The sequence below is a fragment of the Pangasianodon hypophthalmus genome, chromosome 16, assembly GCF_027358585.1.
Source record: "Pangasianodon hypophthalmus isolate fPanHyp1 chromosome 16, fPanHyp1.pri, whole genome shotgun sequence".
NCBI classification, from domain to species: domain Eukaryota; kingdom Metazoa; phylum Chordata; class Actinopteri; order Siluriformes; family Pangasiidae; genus Pangasianodon; species Pangasianodon hypophthalmus.
In genome coordinates this window covers 612,525-632,500 of record NC_069725.1, presented here as the reverse complement: position 1 = coordinate 632,500, position 19,976 = coordinate 612,525, and the positions used below count along the sequence as shown (strand labels likewise).

The window sequence follows — 19,976 nt, the reverse complement described above, 5'->3', positions numbered from 1 at the left end:
TAAAAAATTTCATCAAAAATTTTTATAAATTTAAATTTAAATAAATAAATTCTGCATTTAACTGTAGTATGGCCGAGTCACTAAACATATTCCTACACTTGTAGCCTAATTAAGAAATCCAGATTTATGAATATGCTAATTAGGGAATGCCCCCAAGTCTTCAGGCCCCGCCCCCTTCCCCTCAATTCACAAATCATTTGCATACTGGAACGTGATTGGACAACTCTACTGAGTGACAGATTTCACACTTTGACATTCTGCAGGTTTAAATTTAATCATCTGTGTAATAAAGTTTCAGGTGACTTTAATAAATAATAAACAGGTAATAAACAGGTAATAAACAGGTAATAAACAGGTAATGAAGAAGGTTTAGTGCCGTGATAAACGCACCTCAGTGATGTAATCTTTTCCATCTTTACCATGAATGGCTTTAACTGCACAGATATCCAAACCCCCGAACAGCTCACTGCACGTATCCACCCACAGCTTATACCTACACACACACACACACACACACACACACACACACACACACGCGCACACACACGCGCACACACACACACACACACCAGGTAAGAGTCTTCGTTTATCTTTTACAGAGACTAAACTTTTAAAAAATCTATGATACTTAAATAACTTATTCCTGCTTCTAATTTTCTCTCTATGACCAAAAAAACCATCGAAGTACTTTTACTTTATATAGATTATATACATTTTATTAAAAAAAAGAATGATTAATGGTGTTTATACCAAAAGAGGATTTATATATAGTTTATATAGTTTATAGAGAATATATACAGTTTCATAATAATAATAATAATAATAATAATAAATAATAATATAATAATAATAAAACTCTTTTCATATAGCGCCTTTAAAAAGGTCTCTCAAGGCACTTTATATAAGAATATATAGACATGCATCAAAAGACAGTTAATAATAAAATACAATTAAATTGATAATATTAATAATAATAATTAAACTAACAAAAAACAAAACAAAGTAATCAATATTAATATTCTCTATTAGCTCATAGAGAACTCATTCACAGTGTGCTAACAAACAACATTTAAAAAAATACGGCTGAAATGTGCTCTGAGCTTATTTTAATCGGAGAAACAGGAAGTGAAGGTGTTACCTGTCCGTCATGGCCACTTGCTCCAGCATGGCTGTTCCTGTGTTGGACTTCCAGTTTCCTGAGATGGAGGTTCTCCTGAAACACAGCCACATCATCTTTATGTTAAATAAAATAAAATAATGAGGAGATGTTCACTGGGACAGCTGTACTTACATGTAGGCTTTGTAGTCGTTTCCGATTTTCTGGATCCTGATGTCGTACTTGGAGTCGATGAAGGGTTCGGACGTGCTGTAGGTCTGCGTGAGAGCCACCACGCTCGCGATGTCCTGGAACTTCGTGTGATTGTCCACTTTCACCTTCACACAGGGGGCAAAAGTGTAAAAATAATAGCTTCTGTTACTTAACCTATATTATCTACATGTACTCCAGAATTGTTGGCATTCTTCTTATTTATTTAATTAATTCTTTATTTAGTTCACTAATTAATTAGCTAATTAGTTAGGAAAAGTGTTCAGTTTCTCTAAAATAAATAAAAGGTAAAAATTACTGTATCAAATACATTTTACCCAAAAAATATTTACAATTTTTTTACTTTTTTTCTAATAAATTTTTTTACTACTATTTTTTAACAATTAAAAATATATAACATTTTTTGTTCTCTAACAAAATTCTTAATCACATATACTTAATATATAATACATAATCACTTTATTTTGTAAGTAATTCTTTTTTCCAAAAACATGGCAAAATGGCTGTCATCCGTTATAAGAAATATTTGGCAAATTGTCACTCTTGGAAAAAATATTATTCTCAGTCTTCAGAAACTCTGTGAGGGCATAAAAATAAAATAAATAAATAAATCTATTGTATTAAAATTAAAATTCTACAGAATCCTAATATGTTTAAGCTCATAATATTGTATGTATGTATATGCTGCATATTGTACATATTCATTTAATATGTTAATTCTTGCTCATTTTCATGAAGGGTGCCAATAATTCTGGAGCACTTTGTACACTTTTAAAAAAATTTATCTTGTTGTCCATCTGGTGGAACCTTTAGAGGTTCTATGCAGAACAGAGTGGTTTCCTGTCAGAAAGGTTTGGAAGAAGATCTCTTTTAAAGAAGCTATGCTGTTAATTTATGCAGTGAACCCTTAAAGAACCTTAAAGAACCCTTAAAGAACCCTTAAAGAACCTTAAAGAACCTTAAAGAACCCTTAAAGAACCTTAAAGAACCCTTAAAGAACCTTAAAGAACCTTAAAGAACCCTTAAAGAACCTTAAAGAACCTTAAAGAACCCTTAAAGAACCTTAAAGAACCCTTAAAGAACCTTAAAGAACCTTAAAGAACCCTTGTTTCCTAAGCGTGTGTGTTTTAAGGGGTCGTTTGATAACTCTGGGTTGTTATCCTCCTAAAACGGTTCTACTTGGGACATTGTGTTGTAGGGTTCTCCGCAGAAGTTTTCCTCTGAGAAACAACCAAAGAACCCTTAAAAGTTCTGCATGTTCTCAGAGTGTATATATTTTGGAGGTTGAGCTGACACATACCTTACCGACACCGGAGTGGGCGTGTCCAATTTTCACCACCACAGGGAAGGTTGGCATGGTTACCTAAAGAATAGCAAAATAAACGCATGACTTACTGTACTGTAGGTATATATGGTTTATAACAACAGAGTGAGCCTTACTGCAGCTCTTGTTCATTTTTACTGTCTTTATTTTTTACTTTGGTGTCACTGTGACTCCTGGAGGTGTCTATAAGAAAATCTATAAATAAATAAATAAATAAATAAATAAATAAATAAATAAATAAATAAATAAATCTCTCACCATCTCTTTGTAGTTTGCGTAGTAGGTTTGTTCGATCAGTGGAAATTTCTCAGCTCCCAGTTTCCTGTGTGTGCTGATCAGCTGAGCAAACTGCAGACCGCAAATAAAACCCAGATTATTACACAATCGTTATTCTCATTTAACTCTGCATCAGCATGCGTCTTCTGTTCAAAAATAAAATAAAACAATTAGGCTTTTATTACTTTTATTAATATTTTAATAAGGTTTTGTGTAAATGTTTCTGAACTAAAAATTCCTGCCAGATTTACAAACATTTCAGTAACTTTGATTATGTTGGTTCTCAATGGCGTATGCTGATAAACGCCAATCAGTCATTAATTAGCAATCGCATTCACAGGATTTACATTTAGCCACGCCCAGAAAACGATATAAAAGTCAAAGAGAGCTGAAAATGACAAAAAGGCGATTAAATGGAGAAAGAGTGCTTCCTAAGCACGGTAAATCTTCCAGTAATGCAGCTCAGCCACTGCAGCGTGTCGGACACACACTAGACACACACTAACTCCTCCTCCTTTTATAGGGTGCCATTACTTTTGTCCTGATTGAACAGCTTTATTTTGGAATCGGTTTCTTTCAGGACGTTAATATGAAGTGACAGGTTGTCATAGTTGCGCAATGGAAAAGTGTTCACGCTACCGTCTGGAGATCACGAGTTTAAATCATAACAATGCCACAGCCGTAGCCAGAAGTCAAGGAGGGTAAAATTGGTCCTGCTCTCTCACTAGCCAATCATGGGCATCTATAAGGTCATGTATGTAGAAGAGGGCAGATAGCGCTTTACTCTGAGTGAGTTATGTTCGTAAAGCGACTCACCGCCCACGGTTTATCACACATGTTGTAGATGGACTGGAGAGAGTTGATGCTGGAGACTCCTGCGTACTGCAGACCGATGATCAGGTTCCGGAAATCAGAATTCTCCGTCATGCTGAAGGCGTGTTGGCGAATGAGGACAAAGTCGGGCTTGAAAGACCTGAGGAGAAAAGTAGACTTTTAAAACAAAACATTCACAGAAATTTTGATGCCTGTCAGTAACAGTGAAGGAGGCGTGGCCTCTGTGTCTCAGTAACCTTGAAGGAGGCGTGGCCTCTGTGTCTCAGTATTATTGAAGGAGGCGTGGCCTCTGTGTCTCAGTAACAGTGAAGGAGGCGTGGCCTCTGTGTCTCAGTAACCGTGAAGGAGGCATGGCCTCTGTGTCTCAGTAACAGTGAAGGAGGCGTGGCCTCTGTGTCTCAGTAACAGTGAAGGAGGTGTGGCCTCTGTGTGTCTCAGTAACAGTGAAGGAGGCGTGGCCTCTGTGTCTCAGTATTATTGAAGGAGGCGTGGCCTCTGTGTCTCAGTATCAGTGAAGGAGGCGTGGCCTCTGTGTCTCAGTAACCGTGAAGGAGGCGTGGCCTCTGTGTCTCAGTAACCGTGAAGGAGGCGTGGCCTCTGTGTGTCTCAGTAACCGTGAAGGAGGCGTGGCCTCTGTGTGTCTCAGTAACAGTGAAGGAGGCGTGGCCTCTGTGTCTCAGTATCAGTGAAGGAGGCGTGGCCTCTGTGTCTCAGTATTATTGAAGGAGGCGTGGCCTCTGTGTCTCAGTATCAGTGAAGGAGGCGTGGCCTCTGTGTCTCAGTAACAGTGAAGGAGGCGTGGCCTCTGTGCTTGTCACTTTTAATTGAGGTGTGGTTTTTACCTGTCAGTCTCAGAAAATGAGGTGTGGTCTCTGTGATTCAGTTTTAATAAAAGAGGCGTGGCCTCTGTACCTGTCTGTCCCAGTAAAGGGGGCGTGGCCTCTGTACCTGTCTGTCCCAGTAAAGGGGACGTGGCCTCTGTGTCTGTCAGTCTTAAAAAGGAGGCGTGGCCCAAGTCAACCTTTATTTGTACAGCACACGTAAAAACAACAGAAGCTGACCCAAAGTGCTTTACAGATTGATCAAACAAAAAAACAATAACAGAATTATGTATAAATATATAATAATAATAATAATAATAATGAGAAGAAGAAGAATGAATGAATAAATAAATACCTTTAAATACAGCATCAAGTATTTATATATTTCAACCTATTAAAGGACGTTTTCAAAAGCTGAAGAATAAAAATACATTTTCAAAACGATTAAAAAGTGGCTACTGAAGAAGCTGATCTCACATGGAAAAGGAGACAGTTCCAGCAGCACCTACCACAGGAAAGGCACGATCACCTTTAGCTCTATAGAGACAACGAGGAACTCTCAAAAGAAGCTGATCAGAAGACCTGAGCGCTCTGGTGGAGGAGTAAGGAAGAATATGATCGCTGATATATTTGGGCACAGACCAGAAAGTGCCTCACAGACAGAGCAGAATTTTAAAATCAGCCCTGAATTTCACAGGAAGCCGCTGTAGAGATGTTAATACAGAGGAAACGTCATCCCTCTTTCCTGACCCTGTTAAAAGCCTAGCTGCTGCATTGAGAACCAGCTGCAGATGGAAAACGCTACCCTTAACTACAGCACTGATCTGCTTGTTGAAAAGTGATGATGAATCTAAAATCACTCCAAGACGTCTTACATGATCTTGTAAATACGACGACAGAGGATGTACCTTGGCAACCAGTTCAGGTAAAGAGGACATTTTACTTTCGCTTAATTGTAAAAATAATTTTTGCCAGCCAATGTTGGAGAACTGTCAGTGTAACAGTGATAAAATATGCTATATTTCTGAAACATAAAGCTCAGAGAAAGCACGTGCAAGGAAAATAGTAAGGGTCCTAAAATCCACCCTTGAGCTACACCACATGATAACTGAGCCGGCGTAGAAAAAAAAATTCCCTAAGTTTACAGAAAACGTTCTGTCTTTTAGATAGGAGGCAAACCGCAGAAGGGCCGTTCCCTGGATGCTAACCAAACACTCGAGATGATTGGGGAGAATGTAATGGTTGATAGTATCGAACCCAGCACTGAGATCTAATAAAACTAACACAACTTATGAAACAGAATCCATGGAGAGCAAAATATAATTAGTGACCTTCAGCAATGCAGATTCTGTGCTGTGCAAAGATCTAAAGCCAGACTGCAGTGTATCTAAACCGTTCAATGAGTTTAGATAGGAGCAGAGCTACGAATAGAAAACTCTCTCCAGAATCTTGGAAATAAAAGGCAGGTTGGAGATCGGCCTGGAATGATTGTGTATTGCCTGATTCAAAAAAGATTTTTTTTTAAACAAAGGATGTAGAAATGCACGATTAAAACTGCTTGGAACAAGGAGCTTTAATTATAGATGTCACAGTGGAATTAATAGTCTTTAAAAAGGTGTGGAGAAAGAATATCCAGCTTCTAACTGGGACACTTCATAACAACATCCACTGTAATGCGTGTCACTTCTAATTGATGTGTTCTTGTGTTTAATATTTGCTCTGATATTTAGATTATTTATTAGAATAAAGATTTGATTGACAGGTGAGGTGAAAGTTGACATTGCTTGGAGACAGGAATATATCAGTCTCTGCAGTACAACCTCCTACATCTTACTTATAATGCTGGACCAGCTCTCTCTCTCTCTCTCTCTGTGTGTGTGTGTGTGTGTGTGTGTGTGTGTGTGTGTGTGTGTGTGTGGGCGATGTGATGTGGTTTATTCCTCCAGCCATTAGCGCAACACAATTATCTTGCAGCAGACAGACAGGCAGTGGGCTGACTGCAGGCTACACACACACACACACACACACACACACACACGCACACTGTGTGTTTCAGCTAAACTCACACCAATACAATGAGACACTGAACATTTTTTTCATACTTATTTACACAGCTTTTAAAATTGGGACAATCCTATTTTAGCTGTTGGAACCAACCCACTGAAACTGAAAATCCCATTTACACTCTTTATCTTTTAATTATTAAACAACAAATAATTTATTTAAATCAGTACCGCATGAACTCGAACATACAGCGTTAATTCTCCAGGTCTGTTCCTCGTGTTTAATCATGGTGTGATCAGTACTAAGCTAAATATCATTTGACACATAAATGTCTTAAGAATGTCTTATTTTTTTTTAATTACTTAAAAACATTCTTGTAGTAAATTACAGCTTTTAGGAAGTTTGTCATTAATGCAGAATGTGTTTTTATGTAAAATTATAACCTACAATTTTTTTGTTATAAATTTTTTCTTCTATTGTTTTACTTCTACACTTGTTTTTATTTTTGCATCACTTAAAAATAATAAAATAAAATTTGAGTTTCAGATTTTTTGAGCTTCAGATTTGTTTAATCATCCCACATTAGGGGATTTGGAAAGATAAAACAAATCTGAAACTCAAATTTTATTTTGTAAGTGAAAAAAAATGTGTGTTGTAAAGCAAATAACAATTTCCACAAAATTGGCGAAAATTACCTAGAGTACCATTGTAGTTTTAGAGTTTTCAGTGAGAACACACTGTATTTAACTTCTACATTATGTAATTCTATTTAAGAAATATAATTTAGCAGTTAAAAATCTGACTTTGACTGATACAGTATAATATATTAAATAATAATAATAATAAAAAAGCAGTTTTAAATAATGTAACTGTACGTGTGCAGACTCACCTCACCACCTTGGTCCCGTTCCTGAGGACTTGCATGGCCACGTTGCAGGTCCCGTTAGCGTGAGACACCACGCTGATGTCATGAAACTCAGCCTAGAATATAGAAATTAATTCATACAGTATATTTATCATAAATCCTAAGTAATAAAAGATAGATGTCACTTTATTCCAAACTCACCTGCTCCACCCGAATCTCATAATCTCCCTGCAGCTTTTTTCCTCGGAACACTTTGGCCCTGTGGAAGACACCGACACGGCGTGTGAATGTAAAATAATGAGCAGTGATTGTGGCTATAGTGTTGAATTGCACTCTTATGGCTTTACAGAGAGGTTTATTAGAGTTAAGCCCATTTTACTGGAATGCCAAACATGTACAGCATATAGAGTGCGATGAAATACGTCTCCTGAAAGAAAAAATCATGAGCTATTCAAAGAAAAGTGGGAAAAGTGTAAACCCTGCATTAACACCAGACACATCCTTTCATAAATGTTAAATAGACAAATGTCTGCTTACAGAAAACTTCACCATAGTGATGAATTTTTTTCATCCCTTTATTCTTCGTGAATGAGCTGTTTTATAGAAATGATAATGCATTAGAATAAGAATCCAGAATTCGACAGCAGCATACACTATTATGTACAATATGCAAAGTAGAAAAGGATAAAAGCCAAAGCGATAGAGACCCTAGAAGGATATCATTGATGGGTTTCTTTTTTTAAAAAAAAAAAGAAATGCAGGAAATGCAGTGATCAGACCACCCTGGAAAAATACAGGAATTTCTAAACTATTTTAGGAAAAATCTGCATATTAAGGATATGGATATTCTGAGGTGAAAGTAAGATTTAAGCCACTAAGATTCAAACTTTTTTCTTTGTAGACATTTCTATTTTATGATGCAGTTAATGACCTTTAAATAGGGTAAGAAAACTGAAAGGAGTATTTAAAAAAAAAAGTTAGAAAGAAAGTTAAAAATCAATCTTGAAAACTTCATCAGCAAAGCGCAAAAACGTAGCAGGAAAAATATCAACTAAACAATCTATTACTGATGCGTTATTTACTTAAATTACAATAAAAACTTCCTGTAACGCAAAAGCATGAGATGTAACTTGGTTAGCTTTGATATTTTTGTGAATCTGAGCTACTTCTCTGCAGCACTGGTGGAAAAGTAACTGCTTCTTCTCACTGCATTCCTTCTACATTCAGAGTGATGCTACTGAGGGACAGTCATGATCTGTTAAGTGCTAATTGCTAATTTGGCAACTAGCCTGCATTTAAATGTGTTTTAAAAGGCTCTTAGAGTAAAAAACGAGGTTGTTTTATGAAGATTTGTTCCATTTAAGTGCTGGGAATTTGCTCAGATTCCTTACGTCATCTGTTCTCAATCTTGAGGTTGCAGGAGATTTTTACTAATCGTTATTGTAATGTAGTTCCGGGGCATAGACCGGAGATTTATGGGATATTTTAAAATAATAATTAAAAAGGAAATCCTTGTGTTTACACCAGAACACAGTGACGCTGTTGTTAATGAAATAAGCGAATATTTGTGCAGCACTCTCATAGTTTCTAGCTAGAAACACTACAAAATTCAATAATTAATAAATATAAACTTTATAAACTGAATATAAACTTTAAACAGAATTTGATGTGGATGTAAACGCAGCCAGTGTGAGTGTAAGGCGCCTGCAGTAACACACTCTTACACACACTGAGTCATAAAAACATTATTAAATATGGAAATATTAAGAACCCGTGTGTGATCTTCCTCTCTCTGGTGTATAACAGATAAACGTGATGAGAGATACGGCCTACGTGTTTTTTGGAGTGTAGCAATGATTTTGTTTTGGTTTTTTTTAGTTGAATTTGCTTTGTCAGGATCAATTTTAATCTTTAACAGAAATGAAGTGTGAATTTTTAAAATAGTAGGCCTATCATTAATATTATTATTTTATATACAGTACTGTGCAAAAGTCTTGACACCCTAATTTTTTATTTTTTAGTACAAACTTTGTTATAGATGCTTATTTTCTGGCTTCTACATTATTGATTCATTACAAAAACAGTTTAGATTCCAAACATTAGTTTTCCAGCACAAAATGAAACGTTCCAGAAAAATGTTTGTATGTCAGTAAAGAAAGCAGCAGATTCCATAAGAGACACTTTTCAGATAAAAACATAATGAAGGCTGCTGGGTTTCGCTGCAGAAATAAGAAGCGAGTCGACAGTCAAAGTCTCCAGAAGAACTGTGGCTGCTTCTGCAAGATGCTCAGTAACACTTCCAGCTCATTTCCTTATAAAACTGCACACACTGCACCTCAGATACTGTTTATTTATTTAAAGTGAAGGATTGTCACATTAAATACTGACTTTGTTTCATTTATTACTGTTTACTGCTCTTTATAGGATTTTTTTAAATGTAGAAACATTTAATTTCATTATTTTTGAAGGCGTCTTTACTCTACAGCATTTCTTTACATGTGCCTAAGACTTTTGCACAGAACTGTATATATATATATTACACATTTTCATTATGGTAAATATGAAAAGGTGATGAAGGTGTCTCAAGCTTTTCAGGCCCTTAAAATGGGATCACTGGCTAAAAAACTTTGGCCTTAGGTCTTATTTGTATATTTTTATATGTACTACTTGATTCTATTTTATTTATCCAAGCTATAACTAATAGTTATTGTGGCTGTTTTCCAAGAAGAAATGTGATTTATGTTATGAAGCTTAATAAAGCAAATGTCTTACAGCATTAACTAAATGGATCGGACGTGATGTGTTGCTTGTAGCTCTTCTCAGTGTGCAGATTAATCTTTGAATGTGTTATTGTGTTTAAAGTGAATTAGAGAAACAGTACTCTAATGGTAAATAATAATCATTGTTTGCATCGGCCCATTGAAAGAGCAACAAATCGCGACAACAGATGTGTGTTTGTTTACACTGTGCATCTCTCATTTTGTGAATTATTCACACTGAAGCTTCCTCGCTGATCTGAGGAGAGAAACCTCGCAGCTGGAGATGACGGAGATGACGGAGATGACGATGACTCACAGGAAGATCAAAGCGTGAGAAGATAAATCTACACCAGCGACGCATGTTCAGCTACTTTACATCAGCATTAGGCAGATTTTGTGACTGTGTGACTGTGCATGTTCTCTCCCAATTATTAGGAACTCATTAAACAAAGGCAGATGGCGGCGTTTAACGATAAACCGATAAACCAAAAGACAGATTTGTGTTTGTGCTGGATTTAGTTTTGGAAAGTATGAAATATATTGCTTTTTTTTTCCTCCCAACTAACATCCAAAACTGCTCAGTTTTGAAGCTATTTCTGTTCCAGCGCTGCTCCTGTGAGGATGTTGTTCTATAGGATAAAGGAAAGATCTATGATATTGATGCTAATGGATGGAGCGTAAGCGGTGCAGCACCTGTTCTCTCCCACTGCTGCTCATTAGCTAAAGATAAACACACTGAGCTTGAGGAAGCTGAAGGAAGAGAGAGTTTGTGTTAATAACAGGCATAAACAAGTCTATAACACGGATAAACAAACCCAGTAACGGATGAAGATGAGCGTTAAATCCGACAGTGTTCATTTTCCCTTCTTTAATCCTGTGAGTTGCGATCCTCAGACATTGATCATGTATTGATCATGTATTGATCATGGTTAAGTCTTAGAAAGAAACAAAATTCTCCTGCACCTTTAATTACAACATATATCTATAATAGGCTTAACTGCGGTTAGTTGCTATATTTTAAAATCTTTTCTGACATTCTGTGTAGCCATTAAAAGTAGTTTTATGATGCACCCAAAGATGTACTTCTCAGATATCCCGTCAGGTTTGCTCATGATAGCTAGCAAGAAATCCTTCAGAAATCCTGTCACAATGAGATTAGCTCATGTTAGCTAGCAGGCTAACACTAATATGACTAAAAATCCCTCAGAAATCATATCACAAATGAGATTAGCTCATGTTAACTTACTGGCTAGCACTAGCATGACGAAAAATCCCTCAGAAATCATGTCACAAATGAGATTAGCTCGTTAGCTAGCTGGCTAGCACTAGCATGACTAAAAATTCCTCAGAAGTCCTCTCACAAATGAGATTAGCTCATTTTACACAGGTAGTTAGCAAGATCAGCAGTGCAGGTTATGGATGACTTTACAATCCTCTCACAGATTAGCAAATATTAAATAGCAAGTTAGCATTATCAGTGCAGAATAAGAACATGCATGGATGACTTAAAATCCTATCTCAGTTTAGCTAATATTAGCTAGTGAGCTAGCAATCCTCTCTCAGGTTATAATATTAGCTAGCTGTCTTGTGTTAGCATCAACATTAGCTTCATTTATGGACATACAGATGATTTAAAAGCTTCTTCACATTAGTGAATATTAGTTAGCTAGATTATACAGATTAGCATCACAGGTTATGAAGACAAAAATCCTTCAGAAATCCTGTCACAATGACATTAGCTCATTTTAGCGAGCTAGCTAGCAAGATTAATAGTGAAAATTATATACATGATTTAAAATCCTCTCTCAGGAGAGGTTATATTAGCTAGCTGACTAGATTTAGCTAGGTGGCTAACGTTAATGTGACTAAAAATCCTTCAGAAATCCTGTAACAAATATTATTAGCTTATTTTAGAACGCTTAAGGGTTCTGATTGTCCTTCTAGCTGGCTAAAATAAGCTAATCTCATTTATTACAGGATTTCTGAAGGATTTTTAATCATATTTTTTCCTCATTATTTTCTTCTTAATATCTAGAACCTGTCAGATGTTTAACATTTAGCTTCCTGGTACTTGGTACACTCTTAGAAAAAGGGATTTTTTGGATAATTAACGGTTCTTGATGTGTGTTGGAACTCTTTCTGACAGGAAAACAATCTGATGTAGTGTTCTGCGTGGAACCAGATATAGAGATATAACTGAAGAACCATTAAAAGTTCTAAAATTAATAAGTGTGTGGTACAACCTCCAAATTACTGGTCAGAAAAGGGTTCTTCAAGGGTTCTTCAAGGGTTCTTTAAGGGTTCTTCAAGGTTCTTCAAGCTTAACTTAGCTAAAAGGGTTCTGCAAGAGAAACATTCGGTTATAGGGTTCTCCGAAAATGGACAACTGAAGAACTGTTATGGGTTCTAAGTTTTTCTAAGAGTGTATAAATAGACGTGGTGTGTGACCTGCATTGTGAGTTATCAGAAACAGATGGAAAGCCGCAGGGAAGCTGTGTATTGTGCATGAAAATAAGGAACCTGAGGTTCTGCCAAGCACCGAGACAAACTCTACTGAATACAAAATACAGTTTTATCTCTGACAGTACCCTAACTGACGTGTATATATTTTGGCGCCCCTGTAATTAGTGATTTTTTTGTTTAATGTGTGTTACTGTAGAGGTTCTCTGCTGGTTTTCTTTCTCTAGTCAGTTGTTGTTTGTTCTTTTTTTTCTTTAAGAAGCGGTTGGTGAGTGCAGCTGTTCTGTACACACCCTGTAATTTTAGGTCTCGTAGATTAGCAGTTAAGCGAGAACCTGCCACTCGGAACGCTCTCCAAATAGCTACTATATTAAGAAGCTGAGTTTTCACTGCCTGTGATATGAAAGATCTTACATATTGTTCAATAGTTTACAATAATTTACATATTATTTGGCATAGAGAGTTGCTTTGTCATAAAAGAACTGATGGCACATCCTTTGGTAGCGATGCAGTTTGGCAATTAAAAAAAATGTTTATCCTTTTTATACCCTTTTTGATAATGTGTCTGGATTACAAACAAGCACTTTCATATTATTTTTATTTATTCTCAATTTTATTGTCAAATCTGAATTCAGTTGTACTATAAACAGCATGAGTTCTTCTTTTTTCTTTTCTTTCTTCTTTTGCAGTTCTACTGGTTTACTTTTTTATACTTTCACCTGAAACTAAAACAGGCACATAGCACTATATGTGCCACATATCTGTGTGAAATAGAAGCATTTTTATTAATTGTTCATCTTAAAGAAGAAAAAGTAGATGCAGATGTCTCAAATTACAGCCTAACTACATCTCAGGAACCACATGAAAAGAGCTGAAACTAGCCCAAAAAGTTCAGACGTTGGAAAACTGAGACATTTTGTTGTGCGCACGTCATCACTAGGTACGGCCATTATCCACTATATAATATTTTTTGCAATATACAGTATGTTAAAAAAGAAATGGTTCTTTACATTGTATGCACACTGTCTACACTTACACTTTGCCTTTGGTTGCCGTAGCCTATATTTGTGTAAATTGATTACATTTAATTCCATCATTTGCTTTAAAACAAGGTCTTGATGGAAGTGGTGTATTTTTAAACTAGACTAAATAGACTTGCATTTTCCTCCTGCAATCTTGTTCCAAAACTAGACTAATTTGGTGTAAACCCTGGCAACCGGGTTTAAGTGAAGAAGCTTGAAAAAAAAGCGTGAGCATCAAACACTCTGACAGAGTTAGGAAAATAAATTAAATTTATATACAAATTCAGATTTTAGGATGAAAATATACCAAAATGATATTTACTCACACAGCCAGGTTATTAATTATAAGATATAAGACATACATACATTAATGTAAATTCAGTGTATTTTACGTGTAAGAACGTTTCTCTTCACATCACGCTCCTGTTCAGAATATAAATGAGTGCTGATGAATCTCAGCTAAATCACTTTGGAGAAAAATGAAACCGACATCCATTCACTCCACGGTAGTGAAATATGAAACCCGAGATGAAGTGGATGGCTTGTAATGATAACAATAATAATAATAATCCAACCGATATTCATTTCCTAACATATCCGACTGGAGAATGCGCTTTCCGAGGTGCTCTCAGTGATGGTTTCAGTGGTGTATTGGTGTTTTGGGAGTTATATAATATACAACAGCATCGTTCAGTCGCTCGGGAGCGTAGAGGTTAATAACTTGAAGGTTGCTGTTTGTTCTGCAGTGTTCTGCAGTGAAATATAATAAACAGGATCACTGCTGTGGAGTGCGACCTTCTCTTTGTCAACTTTTTGCAAAATCACACTCCATATGGTGTGAACAAACGGCGAGTCAGGGATTCACACTGCGATTCGTCTTCATTTCGCAGGTTATGCAGTAATTTTTTGCTGATAAACAATAGACGTGAGCCACCACGAACAATCAGATGCTGAAATATATTTAATTTTTAACTATAAAATTAAAGAGCAGACACGACAGGAGAAATCAAGGCATATGATTGGTGTTTTAAAGAACCCCAAAGTTGATTATTTTCCTATAACGGCACCGTTTATCCGTTTATAGTTACATTTAATGTTCATGAAACGAGGTAGTTCCTGTTGTCACTCATGTTATAGCAGCTATAAACAGTCGTTCCCTCACCAGCCTCTCTTTATTCTCTCTCTTAATTTTTTGTTTTATTAAAATTTAATCAAACAAACAAACAAACAAAGAAAATATCGCAGCTTGTTACACATGTAGCGGAAGCGTAAAAGAAAGAAGCGTAAACTCCTCTGTCCTGAAGATGTCATAAAACTTAAGGTTACAGCTTTACCTCTGACTGTTACAAAGCGCTGACACTGGAGACTCCTTCCATACATATTAAATAAACGTCTTCTGTTTAATGTTAGTTAATGTGAGCGTCTGCTGTACAAGTCCCTGCTGAATATATAAACTACTAAAATATCACTCACAATACAATACCAATCATTCTGTTAGCAGAAGCACGTTACAGAAGCATGTATTTTATATCACACTCTGTGTCATGTGTCACTGTCGGGTCTTAGATATCTCAATTCTTTAATTCTGTAGAGCGGATTAAATTCCCAGTGGGAGTATCAGATGTTCTGTTCTTGGGAAAGAGACGACTGTCTGCTATGTTTACTGTCTGTTCCAGTCCAGGCTTTTTTCCAGAGGCAGCTGATCAATGAGGTACAGCTGTAACGACGGCGGGAGTGAGAGGTCACGCCACGGCCACCGCCCACAGAAACCCCTCAGCCTAGAGGACTCTTATAAAAATATTTAATTATCTGAATTCATGACCGGAATTCATGAGTTATTTTACAGCTGTAATAACAATATAATTAAAACAAACAACCTCGTCATTTACTTTATAGTTGTAGTAACTTAAAGTGCATTACAAATAAAATTAAATGGTCCTTTTTTCTTTCTAAAATAGGAAACAAAAATAAGAACATAACGGGTTCAATAAAAGACAAAATTAAAATATAAATGCCAAAAATTAAATTAAACAAAATACTACTACTACTGCTAATAATAATAATAATAATAATAATAACAGAAGAACAAGAAGAAATTAAAGATGAAGATAAATAAAAATTAAAAATAAATTACAGCTACACAGAAGAAGAGGAAGAAGAGGAATAAGAAGAAGAAGAAGAATGACACATGATGCAAAGTGACACGAAGATAAAATAAATAAAATAAAATAAATAAGATAAATATGAAATGTTAATATAAAAAACTAAGGAATGAATGAATTATAAAATGATGAATTAAGTACAAAAATGAGTATAAACAAACACTACCAAATTATTTACTACATACCAAGAGTGAGAAAGTAGTTATTCATGTAGATATTTCACATAAAAGATGTTTACATATAGCCCACAAGAGAAAATAATAGTTAAACTGCCTGCTGTTCTTCAGAAAAATCCTTCAGGTCCCACAAATTCTTTGGTTTTCCAGCATTTTTGTGTATTTGAACCCTTTCCAACAATGACTGTATGATTTTGAGATCCATCTTTTCACACTGAGGACGACTGAGGGACTCGTATGCAACTATTACAGAAGGTTCAAACGCTCACTGATGCTCCAGAAGGAAAAAACATGCATTAAGAGCCAGGGGGGGTGAAAACTTTTGAACAGAATGGAGATGTGTACATTTTTCTTATTTTGCCTAAATATCGTATTTTTTTCATTTAGTACTGCCCTTCAGAGGCCACAGAAGATAGTTACATGTTTCCCAGAAGACAAAATAAGTTAAATTTACCCTGATCTTCAAATTCTAAAAGTTTTCACCCCCCGGCTCTTAATGCATGTTTTTTCCTTCTGGAGCATCAGTGAGCGTTTGAACCTTCTGTAATAGTTGCATACGAGTCCCTCAGTTGTCCTCAGTGTGAAAAGATGGATCTCAAAATCATACATTGTTGGAAAGGGTTCAAATACACAAAAATGCTGGGAAAACCAAAGAATTTGTGGGAGCTGAAGGATTTTTCTGAAGAACAGCAGGCAGTTTAACTGTTCAGGACAAACAAGAGACTCAGGAACAACTATCAGTAAACAAAAAAACACGGCTGTGGATCATTCAGGTAACAACACAGTATTAAGAATCAAGGGGATGTAAACTTTTGAACAGGGTCATTTTTATAAATTCAGCTATTATTTTCTCTTGTGGACTTTATGTAAACATCTTTTATGTGAAATATCTTATTCAGGTCAGCACTAAATAAACAATAACATGCATTTTTTTTCCTTAAATTTGATTTTATATTTATCTGGAGCTATATACTGTAATACTGTAAAAATTAATACTAAATATTATTATTACTTATTTAGTATTAATACTAAAAATTAATACTGTATACACTACACCATATAAAGACTAGATATGCTTTCCGTACAAATTTGTGATAGGAATTATACATAATTATGAAGCTTTTGTATATTTATCTTGAATATTTGAAAGATTCTGAGTAATCTACATAATAATAAAAACTGAATAACATTTAGGAAGAAGGCAGGAACACAAAGACTCCTCTGCATTACAAAAATAAGCACTGAAATGGATTATAGAGAAGATTTTACACGCATCATATCCGTTATATTCTGATGGAAAAGGTCCACATCATCAGAACTACACTCCGTCCTTCACCTTTACTCCAGCTGGCAGTGTTAAACACATGCTTTTCCCAGATTGCAGTATATCCATTGTTTTAATGTCAAGACATTAATCAAGGCCTGCAACACACACACACACACACACACACACACTAAAGCTCCTCAGATCTCTGGAGTGTAAACAGGGGAACGCTCTGCAGCGACACTTTTATTGATGTGTGTAAAATGCAGAGCTTCCTGCAGTGTCACGTCTCTCGGGAATCGGAAAGCGTTCACAACCTGCCCAGAGACTCCAGGAGGAAAAGGCTGGAGTTTCACTCAATAACCTGAGTGTGTGTAATTACATAATCTTATAACATTACGTTATATTATATTACACCACAGCGCTGCTGAATTCTGATTGGTCATAAGGTGTTCTACATTTTCTAGAACAGCAGCTCTGACAGTAGCGCAGGTTTATATTAATGCGCTCGTTCTGATACGTTATCGTTTCTATAGTAACAGCTCATTCACAGGGACGTGTACAGCGGACGCTCCACTGATAATAAACAGATTAAAAAGAAGTTTGCTGTAAGGTGAAATGTGTTTATTTAACATGTATGGAAGGAGTCTCCAGTGTCAGTGCTTTGTAACAGTCAGAGGTAAAGCTGTAACTGTAAGTTTTCCGACATCTTCAGGACAGAGGAGCTTCTTTACGGTTTCTCGCTAACATGCGTAACAAGCTGTCTTATTAACTTATTAAATTAGCTGGTGAGGGAACGAGTGTTTATAGCTGCTATAACGTAAGTGAGAACAGGAACTAACTTGTTTTGTGAACATTTCTTTAATAAATAAAAAATTGTAGTTGACGGCAAGTTGCTGTGGTATAAGAGGAAAAAAACACTTAATAAAACGCTAACTGTTACACGTCTTATCTATTTATAATAATTTAATTATAAGCTGGTGACCTTTGTGTGACACTTTGGTGACCTTTGTGTGAAGTCAATCACTTTCCTTTTCTTACTCGCTTTAAACCAGAGCATGACTGTGCTCTTATATCCCATAAACAATACATATTCTATTAAATCATGCTTTTTCAGAGACGTGTGCTGTTATCAGCTACTCTTCACCCTGGCCTTCATCATTATTCCAAAGGGATTTGTTGTGAAACAATCATGAAAGGTGGTAATAAATAATTTTCCGGATTTCTGTCCAAGAGCACGACAGCATAGCTAAACAAATTAGGGATCTAATTAAGAAAAACACACATGAATTAAATAGTCTAATTATTTCAAGCTTTTCATGCTTCATCGACTTGTTGACTGTCGAATGCGCTACACGAAGAAAGGAATAAATCTCTGTATTATAAACATTAAAAGTTATTAATCATAACAGCAATATGAAATAATGCTTACACATGCACCAAAGATGAAAAGAGGGACAAAACAGTTGGAAAAAATATTATGTAGTTTTCTTTAAAATGTTTAAGAACAAGTTAAAAATCTCATTTATAATCCTGAAGAGCAATTTTGTAGCTTTATTTACTTGTAAATATTTTATAGACAACACCTGACCACAGCATATTTATGCTTGTGAATAATCTGGTGTATAATAACTGCATTTAGATGCACAGACATCACATATTTGACCTACATTTAGTAAATATGTTAATATTTTATTTTATAATTATTATTAATAAGTACTGTGATACCTGCTTTTAGGCAACGATTCAAGGAAATTCCTCATAATCATAATCATGAAATCAGACACTCACATGATATAATAAAGATTATAACAGAGATGACTGAAGATGGCATCATGCGTGATAGAGGAGATGGAGGATTCGTGCTCGCTGCATCATGTGTGTGTGAGAGGAAAACCCAAAGCATTCGGTCATTCAGTCACGCATGACCTCATTTCAACATACAAACATCACATACTACCAGTTTCATCCTAAAAATCCCACACACAATTACATGCACACCTGATTCTGGGTTTAGAAGCTCAAAAAGCATCACCACACCTACCATTCCTGCTGCGGCTCGTCGATGACCAGCAGGATTTTGAACTTCTTGGCGACAGGGACGGGTGTCTGTTCGACCAGCCCTGCCGAGGCTGCCGTTTGCTTCACTACGTTGGTGATGGAGCTGAAGAATCCTGCACCTGAGGGCTGGGCAGCAGGCTGGGGATTCCTCTCTGGTTTCGGGTTCTGGCCCGGAGAGACCTGAGGAGCCGATTCGGATGGTGGAGGAGGCTGGGGAGGATCGGGTTTCTGCAGGTCTGATAGGTAACCGTTGGGCAGGTTGGAGATGAAGGTGCTGTCAGAGAGACGGCGGCGCAGGTAGTTCATGGCTGTGGATGAGGATGTAATCTAAAATCCTGATCCGAGATGGAGGAACCGGCGCTGCTCAGATAAGGACTGCAGAATATGCGTGAGCTTTTCGAGAGATTATCACACATCAGAATGGAATGGATTTCCTCCTTGCGTCTCTGTGCTTCCTCTCAGCTCTCGATGCCTGGGATGCTGACGTCACTCATCCTCATCCACCAATCACACGCTTCTAAAGCCTGCAGGAGATGAGATGCTCAGCTCCGTCCCTCCATCCCTCCCTCCATCCATCCCGCCATCCCCTTCCCCCATTCCACAGCCTCACGACCATAATGG

The 19,976-nt window shown here is 36.4% G+C and overlaps 1 protein-coding gene across 1 annotated transcript in view; it reads right to left on the bottom strand.

Annotated features, from left to right (window-relative positions):
* The window catches only part of syn2a (synapsin IIa), a 22,352-nt gene extending 2,507 nt beyond the window's left edge, over positions 1 to 19,845 (bottom strand). Inside the window, exons 1-9 of the mRNA XM_034311933.2 lie at positions 19,339 to 19,845; positions 7,653 to 7,710; positions 7,476 to 7,567; positions 3,744 to 3,900; positions 2,910 to 2,999; positions 2,628 to 2,690; positions 1,292 to 1,434; positions 1,139 to 1,213; positions 391 to 493 (exon numbers count right to left, since the gene is read on the bottom strand). Coding sequence (XP_034167824.2) covers positions 391 to 493; positions 1,139 to 1,213; positions 1,292 to 1,434; positions 2,628 to 2,690; positions 2,910 to 2,999; positions 3,744 to 3,900; positions 7,476 to 7,567; positions 7,653 to 7,710; positions 19,339 to 19,661 — 1,104 coding nt within the window. The 5' untranslated portion in view covers positions 19,662 to 19,845. The remainder of the gene's footprint in view (positions 1 to 390; positions 494 to 1,138; positions 1,214 to 1,291; positions 1,435 to 2,627; positions 2,691 to 2,909; positions 3,000 to 3,743; positions 3,901 to 7,475; positions 7,568 to 7,652; positions 7,711 to 19,338) is intronic.
* Between the last annotated feature and the right edge of the window lie 131 nt (positions 19,846 to 19,976).